At 37.8% G+C, this 25,484-nt stretch overlaps 1 protein-coding gene across 5 annotated transcripts in view; it reads left to right on the top strand.

The window, feature by feature from the left end:
• The window catches only part of FSHR (follicle stimulating hormone receptor), a 76,275-nt gene that overhangs the window by 20,145 nt on the left and 30,646 nt on the right, over positions 1-25,484 (top strand). For 3 of the 5 annotated variants that reach the window (XM_010706604.4, XM_085218884.1, XM_085218883.1), the window contains one exon: positions 9,186-9,257. The exons of 1 other annotated variant lie outside the window; for it this stretch is intronic. In XM_010706604.4, the coding sequence (XP_010704906.2) occupies positions 9,186-9,257 (72 nt within the window). The remainder of the gene's footprint in view (positions 1-9,185; positions 9,258-25,484) is intronic. One more of the 5 variants, XM_085218881.1, reaches the window with a different exon arrangement.

Genomic DNA, 25,484 nt, shown 5'->3' with positions numbered 1-25,484 from the left:
TGTCAGAGGGTGTTCTGCAGTCATTCTACTCACGGGATGTCATTTGTGTTTGTTGCGTCTGCTGCACATTGCTGCTTTGCATCTAAATCTTCACAGTGGCATTTGTCAGACACTTTGCAAAGTGAGTTGACGTATCCAGGCAACTAGCCTGGATGATCACAACTCTGTAGAACTCAGTTCCTCTCCGGCTTTATCTCAGTGTAAAGCATCTCAGCCTAATGAGATGGAGAATTTAGACCTAGTGAGGAGCATTGAACGTCTCAGGCTGAGCAACAGGATGGTGTTTTATCTCTTTTCCTGACTGTGATTCTTGCGATTTACTTTTTTCTCCATCTTCTTTTTGATATATTTTTTTTAAGCCCCCAGAATCTGAATTCATCCCACTCTATTCAAGCAGAGGTATTTAAAGTCATTTTGAAGGTTTATTTTTAACTGCCTAAATGTGTGACCTCAGAAAGAAGTTATCTGCAGCACAGTAGGGGTATGTTACTGAGGACAGTGCATGCTTTGTCCAGAAATGAAAAGTGTATCAGTGCTGAGACTAAACATACCATGTTTTTTGGAAAACTAAGAAGAAGAGGAGAGGAGTAAGCTTACAAGCACATTTCTTGATCATTTTTGCAGTCATGCAGATTAACTGATGCTTTTTTCTCTCACTATAATTCTGTGTCCTTCCTGATCTCTCCTTATTCCCCCTTAACTGCTGAGGGGCACATCATGCAGCTTATTAGCTGATCTAAGTGGGAATTTGGGAGTAAAGCATCCCCCACAGCAAGTTTTCCGTGAAAAGCATTAAAGTTCTGTCAGGGAAAGGAGGACCTCAGCAGTGCAGGCAGAGATGTGCCTTGTTTCTGTAATGATATGATGGGTGCCTCACAATGGAATGCCAATGGAACATCACCTGTAGGATCTTAAAATGCCTTCCTTCAGCTTTTTGTAGTTAGGTGGAATTACTTTGCCTAGCAAATATTCAGTGCTATCACCATTTTGAATAGAAATGCCGTAACTGCTATTCATTGTACTTCTAATTCAAAATAGAAAAGGAAATTGATTTTAAGGGACACCATTAGTAAAGATTAAGGAGTGATTTTTCATATGCGGCTGCACATGTTGCCTTTTAAAGCCAGACCTTCAGAGTAGAAAGGCATTACTAATAACCGTATCATCACAGTTCTAATTGTATTTACTTTGTCTGTACACTTCACTGTTTAACAGTGCATTAATGAAAATATTTTCTTTCTCAGAGGTAGCTGCTTATATTACTGTTAGGCCTGGGATGATTCCTGAGTTGCGCACCTGAAAGGACATCTTGCTCTCCCTCAGATTTATTGTGCATTTTTCATTTAAACGTAAGAATAGTGTGACTCTGCTATCTTTAGCTATAATGCCTTACGCTTTTTGAATTTCACCCTAATAGCTTCTTGTAAAATTTTAATGTTTCATCAGTTTGCTATTTGTAAAAACAGCTGTAAAAAGATTGCTTCAATTTCTTCCATTTTGGTGGAGTTAGAAAGACAAAAAACAGAAGAAAAAAAAAAAAGAAAGAAAGAAGGATGACTTTTTGATTATGATGCTGAAACTCAGGAGCTCTGGCTTCAAGCCCTCACCCTCTGACAAATTTCCTTTGTGGTCTAAGGAAATATCTTTTGGTTTATATTTGTATAGCAAAGGCAAATGTGATTATTTTTCTTGAGATTTAAGGGGGAAAGGTGCCAAGATACTTGTAAGAAGTTCTTGTACCCATTTCTCTTTAAGTTCTGAATTGACTTAACTTTTTGTCAGGACCTGATGTCTCCTTTAAAAAATATATTAACTAGGCCTTCCAGTATTTGAAGGAAGCGTATCAACAGGAGAGGGAAAGACATTTTACGGGAGTGGATAGTGATAGGACAAGGGGGAATTATTTAAACTGAGGAGAAGTTTGAGTTAGATATTAGGAGGAAGGTTTTCACACAGAGGGTGGTGAAGCACTGGAACAGGTTGCCCAAGGAGGTTGTGGATGCCCCATCCCTGGAGGCGTTCAAAGCCAGGCTGGATGTGGCTCTGGGCAGCCTGGTCTGCTGGTTGGTGACCCTGCACATAGCAGGGGGTTGGAACTAGATGATCATTGTGGTCCTTTTCAACCCAGGCCATTCTATGATTCTAAGACCTTTAACTTGTCCATTGCTTATGTGGTCATTGAGGTCTCATTGAGGAAGTACTTTTTTTCCTGTCTTTTCCATAAAGTGTATAATGCCTGATTTTTCTTTGGAATACTTTCCTTCACCTGCTCTTCTTACCCCATGTCCATTAAGTAGCTGCACAGTCTAGATAATTTCTCCTTTCACAAGCGTTTGAATTGGTTGAGTAGCAATGGGCAGATCACAGTAGGTGAATGCAATGATTAGATGCTTTCAACCAGATTGTGCACATTAGCAAGGGATTAAGGTCTCTCTCTCATAAATCAATTTAACTGTGTGTAAAGTAGGGCTCCTTAGACTCTTAAATGCACAGATTATGTCTCAGATGGAAAAATGAATTTTAAATTGTAAAAATTGTAAAATAAATGAACTGTAAATTGGAAAATTAATTGCAAATTGTAAAGCTCTTCCTCCAATATTCAAGCATGTCTGTCAGTGTCATCCAGTACTCTCCTTTGAAACAAGTCTGTAAATATGAATAGCTGTTACTGAAAAATATTCTGCTTGCTTTTAGTTTTCCTTTGGATGAACACCTGTTGGCAATTGAAAATAGCTTTAAAACATCATATGAATGTGATATAAAGACTTTAAAACCAGAAAAGAAATGAAAGCAGTTTTTGTGTATTGGGGTTGATCATTTTTGAAGCCTGTATCATGATGGTTTTGGATCTGGTTTATGTATTTACTCCTCTATGTCTGCTGATAGGAAGGAGAGACCATAGCTATGTCGAAAAGCAGCTGCAAAATGCTTTTTAGATTTCAGAGATCTTCTACTTAAGACAGCTGATTTTCATGCTGATTCATGAAAACAATTTTTAAAAAGGTTAAAATTTGAAATGTTTGATTGCACTTTGAGAAAGGAACTTCAGACTTTGGCCCATTCTGCACTTGCTTGTAGATGAACAGACCGTAACTCCTGCTTCAAGATCCATAGGGTCTGAAGCCTGTCTGAGCTCTGTGTGCATGCTGAGAGTAGCACTTCTGCATGGTCAGAGGCTTCTGCCTGCCTTGGGTCGGGTCACCTAGACACCATGTCACAAAGCATGAAACAGCTGCCATAAAATAGATTTTCTAAGAAAAACAAAAAGCTGAACACAAGGCCTAGAGATAGCAATTGAGCTCTTCTTAAGAACTGATGGGAGGTAGTCAGCTACTCACTGACTTCTGCTAGGATTATTTAGCTTAGCGTGTGAATTTCTAGTCCAAAATCAAAAGTCATACATTTTGCTATAAACAAAGAGGGTTTGACCTTTTACATTAGCTTTTTTTTTTTCCTGCTAATGAACAGTTCATGTATTTCAAAATATTAAAATACATGTGTATTTTATGACTATTTCTAGAAAAAATGCTGTTGTTTGTATATGTCTGCACATTCCCCTTTCTGTGGAGATGTTTATTAGACCCAAGCCCTGGCCAAAGAGAAGTCATTTCAGTGAGCTGTGGACTTAGAGATGTTCTTCATAACTTTAAATCAAATCACATTTAAGCTCAAATGAATTTCATGATTCAATCCAGTGAGAATAGGGAGAAAAATTAGGGCCAAGCTGATACAGCCAGGTTGGTTTACATCATCTAAGACACAATCTGCAATGTCTTTTTTTTTTTTTTTTCCCAATTACAGCATGAAAAGCAAAATAATCCTTCACTATTGCATTGACTCATCAAGCAAAACCACAAATAAACACGAGGCAGAATTTTGTCGATTCTTGTATATTGTCAAGAGCATGCTAAATAGGTCATAGCATCATTTCATTTTGTATTCTCCTGATCTAAGGCAGACTCATCTGCTGGGACCTCCAGCAAATCTCCAAAGCAAGATGCAGTAACAAAGAGACAACCAAAAAAATTAGCAAATTAAATTTGGTTGTAGATCTTTCGATCTGACAAAACACATGGTACTGCAGAAGATTAGATGGTGATAGCATCTGTATGTTGGCTTGGAGACTGAAGTCAAATGGCTTTCAACGTCCTGTTGCGTTTATTTATTTGGAACTCAATTTGGTGATTTAGCATTATGATCATGGAATATTTTATGCTTTTTTGTTCTGTTTTCCTTTGGTCCTTATGATCTAAAGCTTATACTGTCTTCTTGATGTAGTTCATTTTAACATCATGAATTTGGAATTTACAGGGGAGGTAATTCTACAAGACACACACTTTCTGATTAGCTGTGTAGATAAGAGAAATGAGTTTTAGAATGTTTTGTAAGAACTGTATTCAGCCATGTTGAATGAAGCAGAAATTAATGAGTTTTTTTCCAAGTCCAATTTTCAATAATTGCAGTTGTTTGTTGGGCAAGGTTGTAGCTGGTGATGGGGGCCATTTTCTAGAGAAGAGAGCTAGGAAGAGGGGGCACCAGCACAATAGGAGCAAATTCTGGTGGAGACTTTTGCCAAGGAGTCTCTTTGTAATTGCTTAAGGAAAAACTTGTGGCACCTGGGTCTGAGAACTCATAAGTATGGAAAATACAGTGTTTCACACTAAGTGACTGACCTCACAAGCACAGCATATTTATGTTGATTTTCTCACTGCACCCACTTTGCACATTTTCTATGCACCTCTGTTTTTAGAGACAATTTGCAGAAATGACCCTTATTTATCCACTTTTCTAATCTTATTTACCAAGTCTTTTCAGTTACCCATACCTTAGGCACCAGATGCTTGAATAATTATATCCAGCCTTCTGTCTCTTTGTGGTGAGGTTGATCTACTTTCTTTCACTGTAGTCATAGAGGGCTAGGTGGAAGAATATTAATTTTTCTGGAAAATTCCATTTCATTCTTATATTCTGTCTGTCTGAACTACTTCAGCTGCTGAAGACTCTTTTTTAGGGAAAAGTTTCATACATCTCTTTGTAGCTGAAAAAGTTAGTTATTCAGGATCATTTAACTTTTACCTGCTAATTTCTGTTTCTTGCATCATCTTTATACACTTTGAGATAAACTTGGCACTATGATATTTCTTTTGAACTAGACACAACAATATAGAAACGAGATATATTTGGGTTGTATGCCCATCATTGTGATATAATGTGCAAGTCATCTGTGTCAGTGGCTTCATATCAACTGAGACCTTGCCCTCTTAAATAACCAGGCTTAGATGTCTATGTATAAGTAAATAAAATAGTAGGTGATAGCTCTGCTTTAATTCTGACAGGCCTAGCCTTAATTAGCAACAGTGTTTTAGTATTTCTGTAATCGAAAAATTTACTTGTAGCCTTTCATGAGATTAACTGAAAGTGATAAAAGGCATATAGATGTGCAGAAATTAGAGGTGGGACACGGGAAAACCTGTAGGAATTGGGCATGTTCAACACAGAGAAATATCACCTGATCTTACATGAGATTAATTCTCTCTCCAGATGTAAAAATATTCTACCACACAACAGACAACAATTATTCTCAATCAGAATACTGAAGAGGAAAAAATTAGTTAAATATTATGCAATACAATATATTTACGTGCATATATGTATGCAGTAACTTGCTTATATATATATATATGTATGTATGCAGTAACTTGCATATATATATATGTATGCAGTAACTTGCATATATATATATATGCAGTGTATATCTGGCTTTGCATGACAGTGGCAACTAACTTCTGTTTCTATTGGTAAAGTCCCAAAGAATGACCTTCAACAAAAGTATTTAAACTGAGACTTACATCCTCTCTGAACATCAGAGGTTCCACAGGAGAAATGGGCCAGATTAAAATCTAGCTTATACTGCTGTCCATAGGCAATAACAATTTTTAGTGGTATTATATCATTATACAGGACAGTTATTATACAGTTCTTCTATTTCCAGCCAGATACGATGAAAGGTAACCATGTTTCCTTTTCTTCTTTTCTCATTATGTGTTAAGCTTTTGATGGCCCCAACACTGGAGACTTTGCAAGGGCTTCTAGGATGAACCACTGTAGCATAAATAATGATAACACTAACATCAATGAACTTTGAACTTGTATCTATGTATATATATATTATATATATATATATATATATATATATATATGTATATATATATTTTTTTTTAACCTGTCCAAGAGAAATCAAATCTAACTGTAATGTCTCTAAAAGAATGCTAGGGTTAAGCTCTCTCTTCTTTTCCTTGATGGCATAAGGAGTTTCATAGCTTTGGCTATAAAATGCTTCACCTGCAGAAGGGCACTGAGGTGAGAGGTGAGTAGGGTAGAGAGAGGTTCCTGGCTGCTGAGCACCATTTGTGGTGAGGGAGGGACTTGATGCTGAAACTCCATTCCCTGTGTCTACCCTTCTGCTGCTGGGATAGCATCAAGGAGCACAAAGCCTTCTTCCATGCCAGTAAAGATGCTGTGAGAAGAGCTCTCTGGATTTTTTAATTATTTTTTATTTATTTATTTATTTATTTTGTATGTATTGAGGGTATGGAAGACCTGTGCATTGGAGATGAGATGTAGATCCATGTAACTGCCTGCACAAGGTACAGATTTTTGGATCACGTAATCCTTAGTCTAACCTTCCTCATATCCTGTGCCAGGCACCTGGCTGTGGATTTTTAATTCTGCACCATGTGATGAACGTTTATGGTTTTCTGTGGTTTCTGGTTGGGTACCTAAGTCCTAGCATTATTTGTTAGGACCAAACAGTGCATTTCTCCATTAAGTGCATGTTTTTAAAGGACAGCTTTTTGGTTTGGCATGAAACATGCTTGAACAAAGATGGGCTGTATTTATTTCTTTGGCCTTAAAACAATTGCAGGCACAAAACCAAGAAAATGCTTTTCAATTCTTTTCTCCACGTGCCCCAGCAAAAATTGTTACTGAGCAGCTAGTATCTCAAGTAGAGTGCAGACTGATTCTTGGAGCCTAATTGGTGAGATTTATTGACAATACAGCATTTCAATAGTTGTAATGGACTCCTATTCATTGCACAGTTGATAATTCAACAAGTAACTGATTCTAATTTTCAATATTAGTTATAACATTAAATGCTGACTTTATTAGCCTACTTGGGGATGTTTAAAAACAATTAACTTAATTTAATGAAGTGGAACGCAAAACTTCAGCTATTAAACTTCAGTTCTACCTTAACTGCTCCAGGGCACTAGGCATGTAGCTCCTAAATTCTGGCTCCTTATTAGCACAGGATTGCAGACTATTCAGCAAAGGAGCCCAAGGTTTGATACTTCTACGCAGTTGTAGCATTCCTTATACAGGTAACTCATCTATGAATGAAGCTCCCTTCTTTTAATTAGTCAGGATCAGGCTGTAAATTCTTTGTGGGATAAAGAATGGTATAGGCCAGTGTTTAATTAAAGAATTGCAAATCTATTGATGATCTATAGAGAGGATTCATTTCAGAGTATTGCCATAAAAATAAGTGGCATTTCAGACTGAGCCCACTTTCTATAGTGCCAAAATTAGGCATGTCTCTACAAAGGAGAGGTTAGGAAAGGTTTCAAAGTAGATCAAAGTTAAACATTTGCCTGATGGTTCAGCTTTGCAGCACTAAGCCTGCTGAGCGTTCTGCACGGATCCAATATCTGAACTCTGAAGGTACAGACATAGCTTTGCATGCATTATACTGACTGTGCTTTTAGTAGGGCTTCACAAACTGCTTGATCCAGGTTAGGCCTTTTCTGGAAGCCCTTTAATCCTTCAAGCATTTGCATAATGATCTCAATGCTGTAATATTCGTGTGACAGTATATAGAAGCACTGTCTAACTTACATTAATAATAGTGCAAGAATAATGGAATGCCAAATATCTTTCAGGACTGAGATTGCCACACATTTCAGTGCTTAAAATAGGATGGGGCAAAACTCACTGCTGCTATAATCCTACTTACATCTCTAGAACTAAATGAGTTGTGCACTGACTTTGTCGTGTATAAGTAAATGCTAACTTGAAATTTGATAATCTAAATGAGGAGATAGATTCTACTGAAGATCTAGAATTTAAAAAATAGAAACCTATCATAATGGTTCTCTATCAGAATATGATGTACTTTTTCCGTAAGTTTTGATTAAAACATGATGCTCTCATGTGAAAGTTCTAAACTCATCAGCTGAAATAAAAAATAAATAAGGATTCTATAAGTAGTTCATGTGAACAATAAGGAATAATGTCTCTAGTTTTTAAGTATTGTGTTCAAGTGTGCAGGACTACACAGCAGGCAATACCAGCCTGAGTTCCAATTTCTTTAAGGTGTAGTAGATACTCAACTGTTCTTTTTGTTGGCGGTGGTTGTTGTTTTTTGTTTTGTTTTTTTTTAATGTTTTGTAGTCCTCTGTTTACTGTGATAAAAGAAGATGAGTTCAGGTTAACAACAAGGTTTATCTGATATTTCAAATATTTATTCTTCATAAAGGATCTTCTGTGAACTTTAAAAAATGATTAAAGTATTATCTTGGTCCCTGTGTAGTAGAGTTGTGTATTCCAAAGTTCCAATTTTATGGCATATTATGAACTAATTAGAAGAGAGACTGTGAAAAGAAATAAGGAGCATTAAAGTGGCACTGATGGGAGATACAAGCTGACTCCTTAAATTATCTGTGGAGCAGGTTAAGGCTTATCTTGCATGAACATGCATGTAGCACCTTACCGCTTTGCGTAAGCAACTCATCCCAATCCAAACTCTACAGGGTTGCTTCATCCTGTGCTCGAGCATCTCTCAAAAGAGAGGATGAGATGAAAAAGACACAGTTCCCTCCAAGTGTGCAGCAAAGCTGCAGTGACCAGGTGTTTATTTCTTACTGAAGCCAGCAGGGAACTTGCTACTCACTGATGGATAATCTTTCCCCAGCAGCACCAGAGGCAACCCAGCACAGCGTTGTAATTTTGGTCCAGGCAGGCAGCTGGAATCCCACGAAGCCTGCAAACATTATAGCTGTTATTTTGGCTGTGACGCCTTCAGGCTGGAAACTCTCTTGTATCAGGGCTAAAGGTGTATTGGCAAGGCTGCCACACAGTCCTGCTTTGTGAACAGTGAATAATCACCCTATTTTCTCTATTTTCAGAAGATTTGTCCTCACCAAGATGAGAGTCATTCCAAAGGGAGCTTTCACAGGACTTCGTGACCTAGAGAAAATGTATGTATTTTGTCAGTATTTATCAATCAACAATCGTTTTAGTTTAAACAGCAATTTCTAGTTGCAACTCCTCCTTTTACTGCCCATGAGTAACCCCTGTCTCTGAGCTCCACTTAGTTTCATCTTTCTATTTAAAAAACAAACAATTTTTCCATTTTTCAGATTATGTTGCAAAGTATTGTTGTCACAAATACATTTTTATATCAAGTAGCTGGGCTGTCCTTGGTGAAAGGAGTGGTTCAGTAGGGAGTGCCATTGCAATTGCATACAAAGAGTTGCAGTCAATGGCTGGGAGTATGTCAGAAGCTTCTTGCACAGGATAGTTCTGAAATTCTTAGAACATAAAGAGAGCAAGCATCTAATTTCTGTGAATTTTACTGATAAACCTGGAGTTAGGAGTGCCTTTGATGAACAGATGTATCAGGTACCCATTAGTCTGCTGTGGTGAATGTCTTGCAGCCCTCCAAGACAAGGAAGAAAATGCTTGATTATATGTTGTAACAGCAAAGGGACTAGAGCAATAGGAGGATGTTACAATAGAAAAAGGAAAAGCACTCACCTGTCTCTGAAGCTCTAGGCTTGCAATAGAAACTCCATGAGGAAGGGATGTCCAACCAGAGATGCAGCCAGGCTGCACCCCTTCATCTGTGCTCCCAGGACTGAACCGGTCCTTTCTCCAGGTCATCAATCAGTGGTTCAGGCTGTGGCTCAACAGTTACCATACATACATTTCCTAGAATTCTTTAACTACCAAAAGTCTACAGGTTAATTACAGGCTAGCAACAGGAAAGATAAAATTCGCTGTAAAATATGAACTATTCTGGGGCATGTTGTATTTTTCTAAATTATTTCATTTATATGTAAATTTTGTTTAGAAATTCATTCAGTGTTTGTACCTTCACTGGTGAGGGTTGCAAATATACTATCCAAGAAGGGCCTGAGTAGCAGTGAGGAAATGCACTTCAAGGTCAGTGCCATTTTCAGTTCTGTTTTTATAACAGCAAAACTGCCTGCATTTCTCTGCATTGTCTTCTCCTTTTATCATCTCAAGCTCCAGTTTAATAATATAGAGGAAGGTGAGCACACTAGAAAGCATAAGAAGTGAAGATGCTAGAGGATTTCAAGAGGTCTTTGTGGAAAATAAAGATCTTATTTTCTGTGTTCAGGAATCACCAGTAAGGAAGAAGATCGGTGCTGTGTCACCAGTTACTTTGGAACTTGTTTCTCCCCAGTCATGCTGGATTCCTTTAAATGCAGTCCTTATGGAAAAAACATTTCAGCTCCCTAGACTGTGAAGTGGGCTGCAAAAGTGCGTTATAAATTGCTCCCATTGTCTTTAATTATTCAGAAACCATGTGCCAGATATCTATGAAATTAACCATCACACTGAATAGAATGTCTCTACGTGGCGATTTATTGTTAGCCAAAATAATTACTAATGGAAATGAGCTCAGTTTGAAAGTGTATCTATGTACTATTAAAACATGGGGAAGAAATGGGGACATTCTATAGCAAAATACCCTTGAAAGTAGGAGTGTGATAAATATGTAAATGAGACCAATCAACATCAACAAAGAATGCAGTATTTGCAAATGGTGTGGCAAACAGATGAAATTTGAAGAAGCTCACAAATCCTAAACCTAATCCATAAAACATTGATCAGAAATATTCATGATAACGTAGAGACCAAATAAAGTGTGTAATCAAATGAGATATTTACCCATAAAAACAGAGCTTTTGTGTGAAAGCCTCATTTCTCTTGCAAGATCATGCACAAAAAGGAAGATTAAAGCAAACTTCAGTTTATCTAAGGAAAAGAGCTAATAATGGTGTGATATCTCCATGTGGTAAAATGTAGATAGCCTGATGTATACAAATGAAATACCTCAATGTAGTACATGCTTGAGTTCATGTAGAACTAAGTAGGCTAAAAATGAAGAGAGTCACAATATCTCCTGAGTGTGTTACTGATTCAAAGCAATTGAAAATAAATAAATAAATAAAAATTAAAAGAAAGAAAGAGAGAAAGAAAAAAGTCTGTAATGTTTCCATTGGTTATCATTTCTAGGTGATTTCCAACAGTGTTTCAGAGAATGAGGTAGGTTTTTAAGACTCACAAATTGCAGGGAGCAGGTCATCTTTGGAATCATTCATTGGGGATGAGCTGGTTGAGCGCAAGTTAAATCAGAAATTAATCCTCTATAATAATCTTAACTCTATTGAGTTTACATCCAAAGTGAATGAAGGCTTTTGAATACAGTGACCAATAATGGTAGGTTTTCAGACAAAAATAATTCAATAATGTTTTTTCTATATGCACTTCAGTTTTATCCTATACCCTCAAGCAACTGAGAGCTTTGAACAAACGTATTTTTTCCCAGAATGTTGAATATTTCTGGTCAGATACTTCTAGTCAGACATCGTTTCTTTCCATTTGCACTGTCCAAAGGATCTCCAGTATGGACACATGTGACTGTAACTTCTTATAGAAAAAAAATGAGCAGGATCTTGAAGTGTCAGCATGGAGCATGCGATCTTCCCTCCCTCCATTTTAATTACAAATCAAAATCTTTGTTTTCATCTGTTGCCAAACACAGACATTGTGTTTGGAGATGGTGATGGTGATTGGAAAATGAAGAAAATTATCACTGGGATATTTTTACTCTTTTGTGATTTTTGAAAGAATGAAAGCCTACTTGAAACACTACCAGCTTGTATTTTATTTCTTGCCCACTTGGATTCCTTCAGTTACTGAAAAAAACGTGACTCTGCACAATCATAGAATCATAGAATGGTTTGGGTTGGAAGGAACCTTTAAGATCATCTTTAAGTTCCGACTCCCCTGCTATGTCTTATAAGACAAAGTTTTTCCCCAAGCATGTTCTAGGGAAAAAGATATTTTGTTAAATAAAATGTTCCAAAACATATTGAAAGGTTTTAACCATTAGAGATCTCTCTTTGTAGCTGTGTAACACGGAATTTTTTTATTGAAAAGTATTTCAGAGACTCAAGTCTGGGGAGCATCTTAACCAGCTCTTTCCTACCAGCTGTGCAACTTATGCATAGCTCTGGCTTCACATTAATTTAGCAGGAAGGGAAGCAGATTAGTCATTCTTGTTATATTGATATTTAGTTTGTTCCTAAGAAGTTTTAGCCAACCAGAACACAGCAGCTCTTCTAGACTCCTGCTTAACTAACTTGTTTGCACTACCAGAACAGATTAATTCTCCAGTTACTAAATTAAAAGGCAACATCATGCAGGCACATACCTGGCAAAATCAATTCAATATGCTCTGCAACTCCTATGTCATCCTCAACCCACACTAAAACTACTTAATTTGGAAATAAAGCCTAAAGCAATATTGAAATATCTCTTTTTATCTTGCTAAGTTTCCTCCCTGTTCTGTGGTGTAGCAAAGTAAATTCTTGAGTGGTGGTCTAACAATGCCTGACAATGCATCATATTTATAGGAAGTTTGGTCTGATCCTCAGTAGCTGAAATAATGATGGGGAGGATTGGGATGTATTACTGCTCTAGGGAGAGGTGAATGCTTCAGTCCCACTTGGAAAAAAAACAAACAGGAATTTTATTTCAAATCCCAAGATGAGCGGCTAGTTTAACTTAACCAAGGAAGCTAGACAGCAATTTCAGCTTCAAATCACTATTTGGATGATAGAAGTAGACTGAGGATGCTGATCTCCCTTGGCTTTTGAAATACCCATGTAATGATTTTTGGAGGACAAAAGAAGTCTTTCGTCATGCTCCTGACCTGTGTCATTAAGGAAAGATGTGCTGTGGAATGATGTTTCTCTGAACAGTGATATTGTAGTGAAGCAACAGTATTGCCTCCCCTGTGTAAGCCAGATAGCCTTTACTTTTTTATCCTGAAGCACAGTTCCCTTGAAAGTTCATTGTCAGTTATTTCTTCTTTTGAAAGGTTCGAGTTAAAAAATAACACTTTATTTCATGATTTGCTCCCAAAATCTACAGTTTTAGGCAATGGCAAATTTTAAGAATACAAACCATACTGTGTTCAACAAAGCTGGATGAGACTGATCCTTTATGAGCTCTGAAAATCCTAGAACGTGCAAACTTTAAGGGCTGAGGGAATCTGCTGGAGTTGACAGTCCTGCAAACTGAAGTCTTCTATCCATGGAAGATAGCAGGAGTGTAAGCACTAGCTATCTATAATATCTTCATGATTCTGTAGAGAAAAAAGCTTTGGATCACATCTCTATCTCACTTAGGTCATTCAAGCCATTGCATTTTTTTCTTGGGATTGTTGAGCTTGTGATTGCTCAAGCAGATTCTATTGGTCTGCTCTGACTTAGATACATTGGCACCAGCATATGTTGTATATGACAACCAACCTGATGTACAATGCTAAAATCTTTCTCTTTTGCCTCATAAGCTCAAAGACAAGCCACACTTTCTTATTCAAAATGAGTTAACATTAATGTTTCATCTAAACCATAGTGAGGTATTTGAAAACAGTGGAAGCCATTCAGGAAAATATTTTGAAACACCTGTTAAGGTTACCAAATCAAGGTGTAACTTGCTTCCCATGAGTGGGGAAGGAACAAAGTTCTTGGCTTAAAAGTCTCACTGGGAGACTGACATAGTAGTAGAAAGCATCACTGACTGTAAGTCTTTTTTAGCAAATTTGAACAACTTGACAACTCAGTGGGTAAACAATCCTGACCTTCTTCAGCAGTACCCATCAAAACTGCCAGGGCTAGCAGCTGTCTAAGGGATGTCTGTCACTCTCTCTGCTCCTGAAATCAGTTTCAATCAGCCCAAACGTGATCCTGTAACACTCGGCGGCATACAGCCCAAAAGGAGGGAAAAGAAGAGAGGGGAAGGCAGAAATTGCGCAATCACCTAAGGATAAGCAGTCTATGTCTTCTGCTCATAAGAAAGCTGGCTGGCATGTTGCAATTTCTCCAGGTGTTTTTGCATAATGTATCGTGTTCTGCTTCATTCAGTCTGCAAGGGGCTGTGATTAAATATGACCATTAAAGCTCTTGAGAAAATAGATTCAGTGTAACCAAGGCATTTGGAACTTGTCTCTAGGTAGGAATTCCTTTCCTTTTGGAAAGTTTTCCTATTGGAAAACCCTACTAATTTTTTTTCTAGAAGCAAAATACGGGTTTGCAGGAGCTACTGTGATGTTCAAATTAAGTAATGCATGTTTACAAAAATATTTATTTACATCCCTAAGGTGAAAGAGAGATGCAGTGCTTTCTGTGTATCAAAATATGTACCAAATCAGGTAAGGATCATACTTTGATAACAAATACTCCAGGGTAAAATCTCAAGGTGTAACTTAATGGATATTGAATTCTGATTTATATTATAGGAAATTATGTGTAGCAGTATACTCCTTAAAGGCAGGACACAAAAATAAGTATGCTGTTGAATGCATTTAAATGAATCTAAATATGTATTTTCTCTGAGGGAATACGGGACTACTGTTCAAAAACCTTAAGACCAGTAACCAGCAGAAGCAAAGAAATTGAAAGTTCAGGCTGACATTCCAAAGAATAACTCTTTCATTGGGACCACTGCTATGGTAAAGGACTTAGCCTTTCATCTCCATGGTTTAACCCTGTGTAAACTAGTAGCAACTACAAGGCTGCCCAGCCACCACACACTGGTGTGTGAGCAATCACAGGAATTTTCCAGGTTCCAGCAGATGGACTCATAAGTCTCAGATGCTCCTGTCACAGTTGACTGTCTGCATTTAATGGTGATCAGTATCTCTTGTCTGTACTGGAGGGGTTGCTTGTGCTTCAGGTCACTGGTTCAGCAGCAAAACCATGTAAAGGAGCTAATCTTGCACTGTATGCATTCCTTAGCCCAACAGCATCCAGGGTGTCAGTCTTCATTTGCCCATTGCTGTGCTCTACCCTTTGAAATGGGTTCCCATAAATGGGATTTGATGGGGAGCAGCCATGCGAGCTTCTCCCAGGGCACCAGTAACATATCATCAGTGGAGAAGCTGGGCAAAGCACTGAGTTTTGCAGCTGTTTCTCAGCATGGCACTGAGTGACTTAGGCACATTTCCTTCTAGAATGAATGCTATTACTACAAATGACCACTTTCTAACCATTGCAAATATCAACCACAAATAGCACGTTTTAGTTTGGTACAAAAACATATCAGGTCTGGTATGTTCTTAATTAAATTTGTTTTCTGAAAGTAGAAGCTGTGCTTTGTGTTCTAAATACAATGTAATGAGCCAAGGCTAGTGTTCTTTAATATAATTTATAAATGTTCAGCTGCATCCTCACCTGGCATTCTAATTTTCTCTGCCAAAGCTTATCTGTGGAAGAGGTCTTACATTTGCTGCTACTGTTGTCATCTCTTGCACCGTTACAAAACAAATGAAGTAGGTGTTTAATATTCTTGTCAGTAAGTCACTTCTGGTGTCAAAGAGCAAAGATTTTAATTACAGCTTTGTAATACTTCAGTAAATGTGTAGCTTGATCAAAAAGTTTTACTAATATTTTGGTGAGAAAAAAAAAAGACAAAATAAAAGCACTTGAAAGAAGAAGATAAGAATTGTAAAATCAATTCATTATGTCCATATCAGCATTTTCTAACTTTCCTATTTAAAAAGTCCCAGGAAATAATACTAATATTTGCATACTTTAATGGAAACATATTAGAGTGCAAAAAACAGAATTCCATAACTCCTTCTGTGTGGTTTGGTATCTTGATACTTGCTTTCTTTGATAGAACATATTTAGAAAAGAAAAAAGGAAGATACGTTTTGTCATTACTTTCTTCGCTTGAGCAAGAATGAAATTTATGAAAATTGTTAGCATAATCTTTATTTGTTAACAGTGTTAATATAAAGCAAGCATTAGAAACTGAAACTTGAACAGAAGAATCATCTTGGATATCATTTCTCATTCCTGCTTTATGGTTGTCTAAGCAAAGAGACAGTTAAAGTAAAAAAAAAAAAAAAAAAAAAAAAAAAGGAAATCCATTTTCCTGAATGTATGCCAAATATTTTAATGCCTCTCCCCAGTGTGACATGTTCACATTACCTGAATTCATAAAAATCTAGCTGGCAGACAGTCACAACTGGGCTCAGTACAGGAACCAGGTGACAAATGATAAGAAGAAAAAAAATGGTCTCAGGTTGTGCCAGTAGAGGCTCAGGTTGGACTTTAGGAAAAATTTCTTCATGGAGAGTATGGTCAAGCACTGGAATGGGCTGCCCAGGAAAATGGTGCAGTCCCTGTCCCTGGAGGTATTTAAGAAATGTGTGGACGTGATGCTAAGGGACATGATGTAGTGATGAGTCTCTGCAAGTTGGGCTGATGATTGGACTTGATGATCTTGAAGGTCGTTTCTAAATGGAACTAGTTCATTCTAGAATTCTACAAGTCTAAGACAAAATGCACGGAGAAGAACAATTGCTTTTTTATATGTTTAAGTATGGGTTCTGAATTAACCACATTCACTCAAAATGAGGTTTAAGGATTATAATGTATAGTTCTAAATAAAAGTTGTGAGCCTAGTGATCCAAAAACCCACCACATAGAAATGGTAAGAATTATTGAAAGTATAGGGATCAAAGAAAATATTCACTAAAATGAACACAGTCATGGATGCTTTCCACCTGAGGAAGAATGGGGTAGGTAGGCCAGGATGTTGGATGAAGACATTTGACAGAGGATGCTGGAGTGGTCTGTTCAGTCTGGATTGTGTGGGGAAGGTGATCAGGAATGATTGCTCCTGCCCATTCAAATGCTATAACTGGGGCACTGGATTTCGATTAAAACTATTAAATGACTAACCAAAAAAAATTGCAAGAAATAATTTACACAATGCGTGATTTGGCTATGGAAAATGCATCAAGATTGCTGATAAAAAGAATCTTCATGATAAAAGCCAGGGAAGAAACTGCAGAAAATCTCAAAAGAATTAATACAAAAGGGCTTCTTTCTACTAAGAAGAGAAAAATCTACAGTCTTGTGGGAAAAGGAATAACAAAACAGTTCTGAGAGAATTCACGTGCATTTAGAAGCACAGATGTTGCAGTAGTTCACTTGGTTGTAAAGCACCTCAATCTCTGCTGCCTGGTAGACTTGCTGGTGTGAGGGCTTGTGGTTCCTGGTGCACCACAGTGCAGTGTGGGTGGGAGTCTGTTGGAATTTGGGTTCAGGCATATCTCAAGAGGCATAGAAGTGGTCTGTACTTCCAGGTATATTCAGTTTCTCGATTTGCTTGAAAAATTACTGCTGTTGGGGGAAAAAAGGGGAAAAAAAATATTTTTATGGAAAAGTTTTGGAGTTTCTTCATCATAAAAAAAGATTTTTTTTAAAAATTATTTTTTCTATTAATCTTATTTCAGCGTATTTCTAACTACAACAGTGTGCGAGTGCAAAAGGTGTTACCTTGTTCCTGGCTTACTCTAACTGGGATTTTCTTCAATACTTATTCTTACTTAATGTTATTGTTAAATGTTTTTTGTCACAGAGAGGAAGGTTGGCACCAGTTCAGAAATGGTAATTCAGTTTCAGGTGGACTTCACAAAAACAGTCTCTTATTGATTTTATCTAGCTTTTCTTTTTATTTTAGAAATAGTGCTGTTGGAATTGGCATGTTGCAATGGAGAATTGCTTCCTATTGCTATACAAATGCTGATAGAAACCTCAGGAAAACAAACACTGAGATGAAGTCAAGACATTCATTTTCTAAGCAGGAGATGTTGATTGTCTGACAACATTATATTGCACAGCCTTTATTTCTATAATGCCAAAAGATTGATTTGGATTTAATCATTAGTTTGATGGGTGTTTTGCTCAGTGGAGAGGAAGTTGGACATTTCATCATTATTAGTGAGCTGCATTTTGATTTTTCTATAAAAGATGCTGCTAGCCTCTATTCATCCCAGGTGTAAATCCAGAGACTCGTTGCACACATTGTTTGCTTTGTGACCAAGCCAAGAACAATTTGCTTGCAAAATACTGTGAATATTTGTTTGGATTTCTTGAGCAGAAAGATGTTTTTGATGAAGATCTCCATGTATGTGCTTGATTTTCTTTAAGAAAATAATGCATACCAATTGTGTATATCATTTGTGAGTGAAGTGCACATGAATAAATATATGAAGACAACACAGGATCAGGTGGTGAGGATAATGACATGCTGGTGACTTTTTTAGTTCAGAACCCTGTCCCTGAAAACTAGCAATGCCGACTACTGAAGGACACAAGAGAGAATGTTTCTGGAATAATTATGGAATAGATTCTCTAGATGGAGAAAAGAAATATTTTGTTCATCCTATTCTGAGGAGGAGAAATGCATGTAATACATAATAGTGAAGAGCTGCCCAGTGCTGATGCTCAGCACAAATTCCTTGAATGGTTTCTGTGCGTTACTGTGTGCTGTGTGTTTCGTCCACTAAAAGTTGTAATGCAAAATTTCTGTTGTGGACTCAAGTAAACTGGTTCTTTGTTATTCAGGAACATTATTTACTTGTCTTGTTTGTCTATTCAAAATGACATCTTTATCTGGAAATGTTTACCCTTTGTAGTGTAATTATGACATGAAGATGCTCATTAGAACATATCTAATCCTTTTGTCTATCTTATCATTTATTTTGAATGAGATTTATGATTATATGCTTTCTCTTTTTGCTTTCTGTACTTTTAAGACTTCTTGTGCTGAATTCTTAAACTTTGTTCCCACCCGCACTGTGGGAAGGGAGGAGCATGATATGGTGAAATGGATGTGTTTTATTATTTACTACTTCTGTTCCCTATTACATGATGCTCCTTAGGAAAAGTGACAGCAGAAGAGTTCCTTAGAGGCAGTGGGATAGGACATTTCCTTTGCAGCCTAATGAGCATGTTCGATGCGGAGCAGCTTTGAGCTACTGTAAGTAGCAAGAGTTTTGCAGGTATGGAAATGTGCCACTCAGGGACTGCACTGAGGAGCAGCCCCTGAGGTAATGAATGCAGTTTCAGGGAGGTCTGGGCATGGCTTGCTGCCACTTGGAATAAGTCACTGAGGAGCTCTAAACCTTCTCCACAGGTGTTGGATGTAAGGAGAGAGAGGTGTATGAACTCTTTTTCCATTCTCTTCCACCTAACCAATTTCCTTTGAGGTTTTTCTGCTTTAATATTAATTGTCCTAGTTTATATTTTAATCAAACCTGTCTTTTTTGAACTTAAAAGCCTTTTTTTCTTCCTGAGGACGTTCTATACAGAGGAAGGTTGAGACAGATTGCCTCAAAGCTCGCTTGAAGTGTTGTCGCACAGCACTATCCAGACTTCCTTGCCATAATGATTTCACTGTACAGGCAGCCTTTGCTCTTTCCCTCCCTGAGCGCAGACCTCTGTGCAGGGCTGAGCTGCAGAGGAGAAGTTACCTCCAGAAGAAGAACATAGGGCAGAGCTAAGTGGCAACACATTTGTACAAAGAGGCAAGTAAACAGATCACGGTTCATCTGTCACAGCCAGCCTCGTGCCTCAGCATAGACACTCATCATTTATTTAAAAATAAGATTTTATTTTATTTTATTTGCCTGTGTTTCTTAGTATCAGATTTAAAAGTGCTAACAAGTGGAGTGGCTTTTCGTGAGCCTTCATCTGTCAGTGTCGAAGAGCCTGTTTTTTGTTCCCTAGGCCCAGAGTATCTCTGAATAGGACAACACCATGTTGTCGTCCAACTGTGCTGCCAGGCACAGTGCTTTCAAAGTAAGCAATAACGTGTTAACAGACTGTAAAAATAAGGGGCAAATTGTGTCAGAGATTGGCAGTCACTCAGGTCACTAGAAGGAGAACTTCCTAATGGATCCCAGCACTTGTTTAAATCCCATTCCCATAAGTTGTTGAGCCTCACTTTATTCCAAGTTTCATGTAGCTTTCCTACACAGGATTGTTGATTTCAGATGTAGGGACACTGATAAAAATATCCAACGTATTTATTCTTGTTTTGTGATGGTATGAAGTCGACATCATTCCCAGCAATGTGATCACAAGGCATCTTTTTGTCTGCAAATCTAGGGATGCTTCTATTCTTCATAATTTGTGAACCTGGTGATAGGTTAAAAGCATTCTGTAGTCACGTAAATGGCAGGAGTAGCCTTAGTTATGAATCCTTTTGTTCACTGAAGTATGAACAATAGCAACCATTCTTTGGGGAAGATTGTCCAGGATCCCACTCATTCTATTCTAGCCATTAGTGACTCTAAGTAGTCTTTTTAAAAATCTACAGAGCTTTCTCCAGTACTGACCTTGTCTAATCATATTGATTGTTACTAACTGAAGGCTAATTGGGAAGCAAGTTGCTATGGTAATTCTTGAGTCATACGTATAAAGAGAAAATACTGCTAAAACCACTAGTGCATGGTGACTATTATCACAGTTAAACAAATTAAAAAATATAATTCATTCAGATTAATTCTGCAATACAAATGAAGATACAGTATGCAACGAGGCAGTTTTTTTCCTTGTTACTACACTTTCCTCTTTTGCAACCGTTTTGTTCTTTCATTTGTCTGAGTTATGCATAATTTTAGGACAAAATTGAGTTGCGGTTGTTCGTCCCCATCCCCAAACCTTCCTCCCACACAAAATACGTCACAAACTTCCTGTGACAGGAGGATAATAGGACTCAAACCCCTAGATTTCTAGGTCATTTTTTCATATTCAGTCTGCATATGTGTGTGATGAATGGTTTATTTTCACATAGGTAAGTTGGTGTCTTGCATACCATGAGATGGTGATGTCAGCCTGTAACCTCAGGAGATGATGATTCACTCCAAGGTATGAGTGCTGCAGCTGGATTTAAATCAGAAGCCTCTTTTGGCCGTACTTTGAAATGGCTCTGAGACAGAGCTGGTCTCTGTGGGTGACTGAGCTCCACTGTGGGGCACTGTGGGAAGGTTGGATTACTTTGGCTGTGCTGTGGCTTTTTTATGAATAGATGGAGGATTTCACAAACGTGAAATAACATCTTTCCACTTTGTTATTAGCTAAATGTGAACCAAAGGAAAATCAAAGGCTTTCTTCCCTATGTAATGAGGGTCCTTCACCCTCTCCTTTGGCACCTTGCTAACCAGTCGGGTTCAAACACCAAGTTTAACTTTCCGGATCAGCCTCCATCGACAGGTCTTTTAACTTCAAGAGAGAGGATCTTTCAGAGGTAAACATGATAATGTTCCATTACACGTGGTATATTTGTTTTCTCATTTTCCTACGAAAATAAGATACTCTAGATTCAAAATACGTATTTTGTTTTTAGCGTGAGGCAAGAAACTATATAGAGCTTACCTTGTAGTTTTTAATTTGCTACTTAACATGCACAAAGCATTCATTTAAATTTGAAAATTAAATTGCTCTCGCAGGGTTGCTTTTGAGTGTATGTATTTCTGTGCTCCTTTGTGGATTGAGCTGTATGGTTTCTAGAGACAACATTTATGTAAACATAAATAGAGAAAAAAATTCTGTACATTTTTCTAAAATGATGAGTGCTAATGTAAATACAAGTCCAATATATTAAAGTTAATGGGCTTCCATGCCTTCTGCTTGGAGTGTTAAACCTCCTTCAGTCTCAACTAAAGCAATGATAGTAATCAGAAATCAAGAATTTCAGTTTCTTTTTTTTTTTTATTTATTTAAATGTATTTCATCAATGTGACTTTTCCAAATAGTAATTCTTGAGAATTCTACAGGTGTTGTTTTTTTTTTTTCATGCCCCTATCAGCAATAATCTTTTTTTTCAAAATGCTTTGCTGGAAACAAAAATGGTTTTGTGAGGTTTGTGAGGTATGGAAACATGGTCAGTTCCTGTTTGCTTGCATCAATACAGGAAGACAGAAGGAAAAATTCCTAAGTATATACTGCAGTGCAGTACAACAAAAGAGAGGCGACAGTGTTTAAGGACAGCATCATTTCTGTATTCTTCTTGTTTCCTACTTTGAGCTGTGTGGCGAGGCGGGAGGAAACCTTACTTTTCCCTTGATGATGAAGGAAGATCTGGTTCAGATAAGGTTTTCTGCATCATCTCTATCACCAACTTCTTTCCATGCCTGCAGCTGGAAACGACCCATGACAGTGTGTGGAGAAGGCTTCCCAAGGAAACAAAAAACAGGTCACTTCAGAGCACCAAGAATGCTTTTAGATTCCCAAGGGGTTGCACCTTATTCCTATGCAGACTCCTCTGGAGGAACCAGTAGTAAAGGCTTCTCAAGAGGCTGAGTCTGGCCTGAGGAACTTCTCATCAAAGCCCCATAGCAGCAGGTGGTTCAAGGAAGCCTTTCTTGTTTGTTTGTTTAGAGTTTTTACAAGCCTGGGTATAGCATAGTTACGGCAGAAATCCTTCAGATGGTTTGTGAGCCACTTCCTTGTAAATGGGGTTAGATGTGCAGAAAGACTTCTTAACAGTGAGTAAGCACCATCATGTGGCTGAGGGTCCGTTATTTGTATTGCTTTTATCGGAATATTCTGTACATGCAGAAACACTGACATATATTAATATACCAGATTTTCACCTGAGTTTTCTGGCACATTCTCTTTCCACTATTAAGTCTTTCTTGTGTACAGTCTTGTAGTGTTTGCAAGTGTAGGGGGAATGTCAGGGAAATCCAAATGGAATATGTAATTTTCCCAGGAAAAGAGGGTTGAGATCTGATCAGTTATTTGGTACATAAGACTTCAGATGTATTGAATCAAGTTCCTCTTTGCTGCTGCTAACTGGTTGGAAAAAAAAAAAAAAGGAAATTACGGATTGAATGTAATTCCAATCTTTGTATATTGTTTCATCTCTACGTTTTTCAATACAGATTTAGGTTTACTGATGATTTTTTTCTACTTTTATGGAACAGTGTCACAATCAGGTAAGATACTCTCGCTGCACTCTTGCTCTGCAAAGCTTTTACGTCAGTAGCTGCTTGCTGGTGTTTGTGTTTGCTGTTGCATTCTGTTAGAAAGAGAAGTTTCATTTTAACTTTGGAAGCATAGAAGATCCCTTTCCCAAGTAAGTTGTATCTGAGTGCACCAATCAAGTACATACTTATGCAGTAGGGTCCTGGCTGAGTCCGGAGATAAAGCTCAGGAATAAGAGCTTGTAGGGTCAAGACCTCCCTTAGAAAGAAAGAATAAGGATAGTAAATAGTTTTTTATGAAAGGAACTAACGAATGCAAACAGAAAAGGAGACAAAAGGAAATCTCTGTGCTGGAGAAAAGATATTTTGCAGGGATTGCGTAACACTGACTAAGGGACAACTAAATCCCTTCAGAAAGACATTTGAAAGATGTAGCAGCTGGAAGATAATGTCTGTATTCATAATTGAATTTCACATTAGACAATGTAAATATCTTTCTCATGATGGATCAAGTCAGGAAGATTTACTTTCATTGAAGTGAGTGTGATGTACTGCATGGTGTGCTCTGTATAATATATATATATATATGAATATCTGTAGATATTCAGAGTTCTCTCACAAGGCTTTGGAACATTTCTAACTGAGCAGTGTTTTTTTTTGTTTTGTTTTGTTTTTTGACAATTTTCCCCTCCTATTTAAGTTTATTTGTACATATCTGAGGCACTTACTATTGTGAATTCCCCTGTTTCTGTAATGCACTGGAGTTAGTAATGAACAGCCAGAGGCATCTCTTTGTTGTGTGTATGCACTTATATTAAACACTTCAGAAGTGTCTGGGAACATCTTCAAGATGGTCTCTTTGAAAAGGCTGTCAGTTGACTTATGGTCCTGGAAGCCAAAGTCCAGGACAATCTGAACTATTGATATCTATTGATATTCACTCAAAATGAGTTTGAGGTCAGGCAGAAGTCGGTCTTCTCAGGAGCAGGGTTTCCAGTTTCCTCATTCTGGCATTGCCCTAAGTGATTATCCCTGGTGTAACTCTCTCATCTGCCCAAGTCATTCTCAATAAAACTATTCATCATTAACTGACTACCAAAGCCAGGAAAGAAGCAGTAAAAGATAAGTGGCAATAAACTCTCCTAGTCCATTTCCTTGAAAGGAGTTACGAGGTGGGCATAATGCTTGTGTCAGCATCTCTGAACAAGGAGGACCCTTTCTCAGCTGAACAACCACTTTCTTTACCACCAACTCTCCGGAGCTCATTGCATTTGAGAAAGACATGCAACTGCTAGGGTGGGTGCTTTTATTTTAGAGGAAGCTTTCTGTCTTCCCTACATCCTTCATGGTTAAAGAGAAAATTTAGTGACTGTCTTCAGAGCAGTGGGGTTGTCAGTCAACAGGTACACCTGCCCCTGTGTCTGTGCAGCACCAGAATGCAAACCTCTTTCTCTGAGCTACCTGTGTTGATAGGGAGGACAGAGAGTTTGTGGCTCATTTCATCTAGAATTGGTCCAGGCTGGGTCCCTGTCTCTTTTAAACTGTTTCAAGATATAAGACCCTCCAAATATACACTGAAGATCTCATATGAAACTTAAATCTCAACACCTTAGTGAATATTGTTCATTAGGTACTTTTGCTTTATAGCTACTATTCAGCCATTTTCCCTGTAGTTTGCACCTTCCAAAACTGCACACGTGGCCATTATAACTCCCAGTCCTCAGCTAGCTGAGTCACGTCAGCATTTCTCTATTCAGAGAATCTGGAACTGCTTAGTCAAAATAGAAGTGGAGATTCAGAGTTTAATTTTAGACCAATAAGGCAGCCACGGGACTGCAAATATCCATCCCAGATGTGAAGTGGAGGGACAGTGGTGCAAGGTCAGCACGTGTACTTCTGGCTTCAGACTCTGGAGCCTGCTTTTCTGCTGAAAGCTGCCGTTTCTTTCCTCCAAAGACCTGGTCATGATTTGTTTGACTTAAAAGGCTTCGTGCATTTTCAGTTTTACCGTCAGCAAACCAAAATTAGTATAAGAGATCCCCTCAGTTCTACAGTACGAGGAGGTATCTATCCCCTCAAACTGTATTCATTATAAAATCAATTCTTATAACGATGTGGCTTCTGTAGCTGTGTTTGGTTGTTATCAGCTGCAATTCCGCAGACTAATCGCATGCTTTTTCAGATTAGGCAGACCAGTGTAATACTGTTACATGGACAATTAATTTAATGCAACCCAACTCTCAACAGACTTTCATCTGGATTGCTGGCATGGTGCTAAAGTACTGATAGAAATAAAAACTCCTTTGCTTCAACCTGCTGTGCGGAAATTTGCATTATATTTCCCATGCCTGAATTGATTTAAGAGTATGATGCCATG

The sequence above is a fragment of the Meleagris gallopavo genome, chromosome 2 (genome assembly GCF_905368555.1).
Source record: "Meleagris gallopavo chromosome 2, MGAL_WU_HG_1.1, whole genome shotgun sequence".
Classification (NCBI taxonomy): Eukaryota; Metazoa; Chordata; class Aves; order Galliformes; family Phasianidae; genus Meleagris; species Meleagris gallopavo.
The sequence above is the reverse complement of the archived record's forward strand: the minus strand, read 5'-3'. Positions and strand labels throughout refer to the sequence as shown.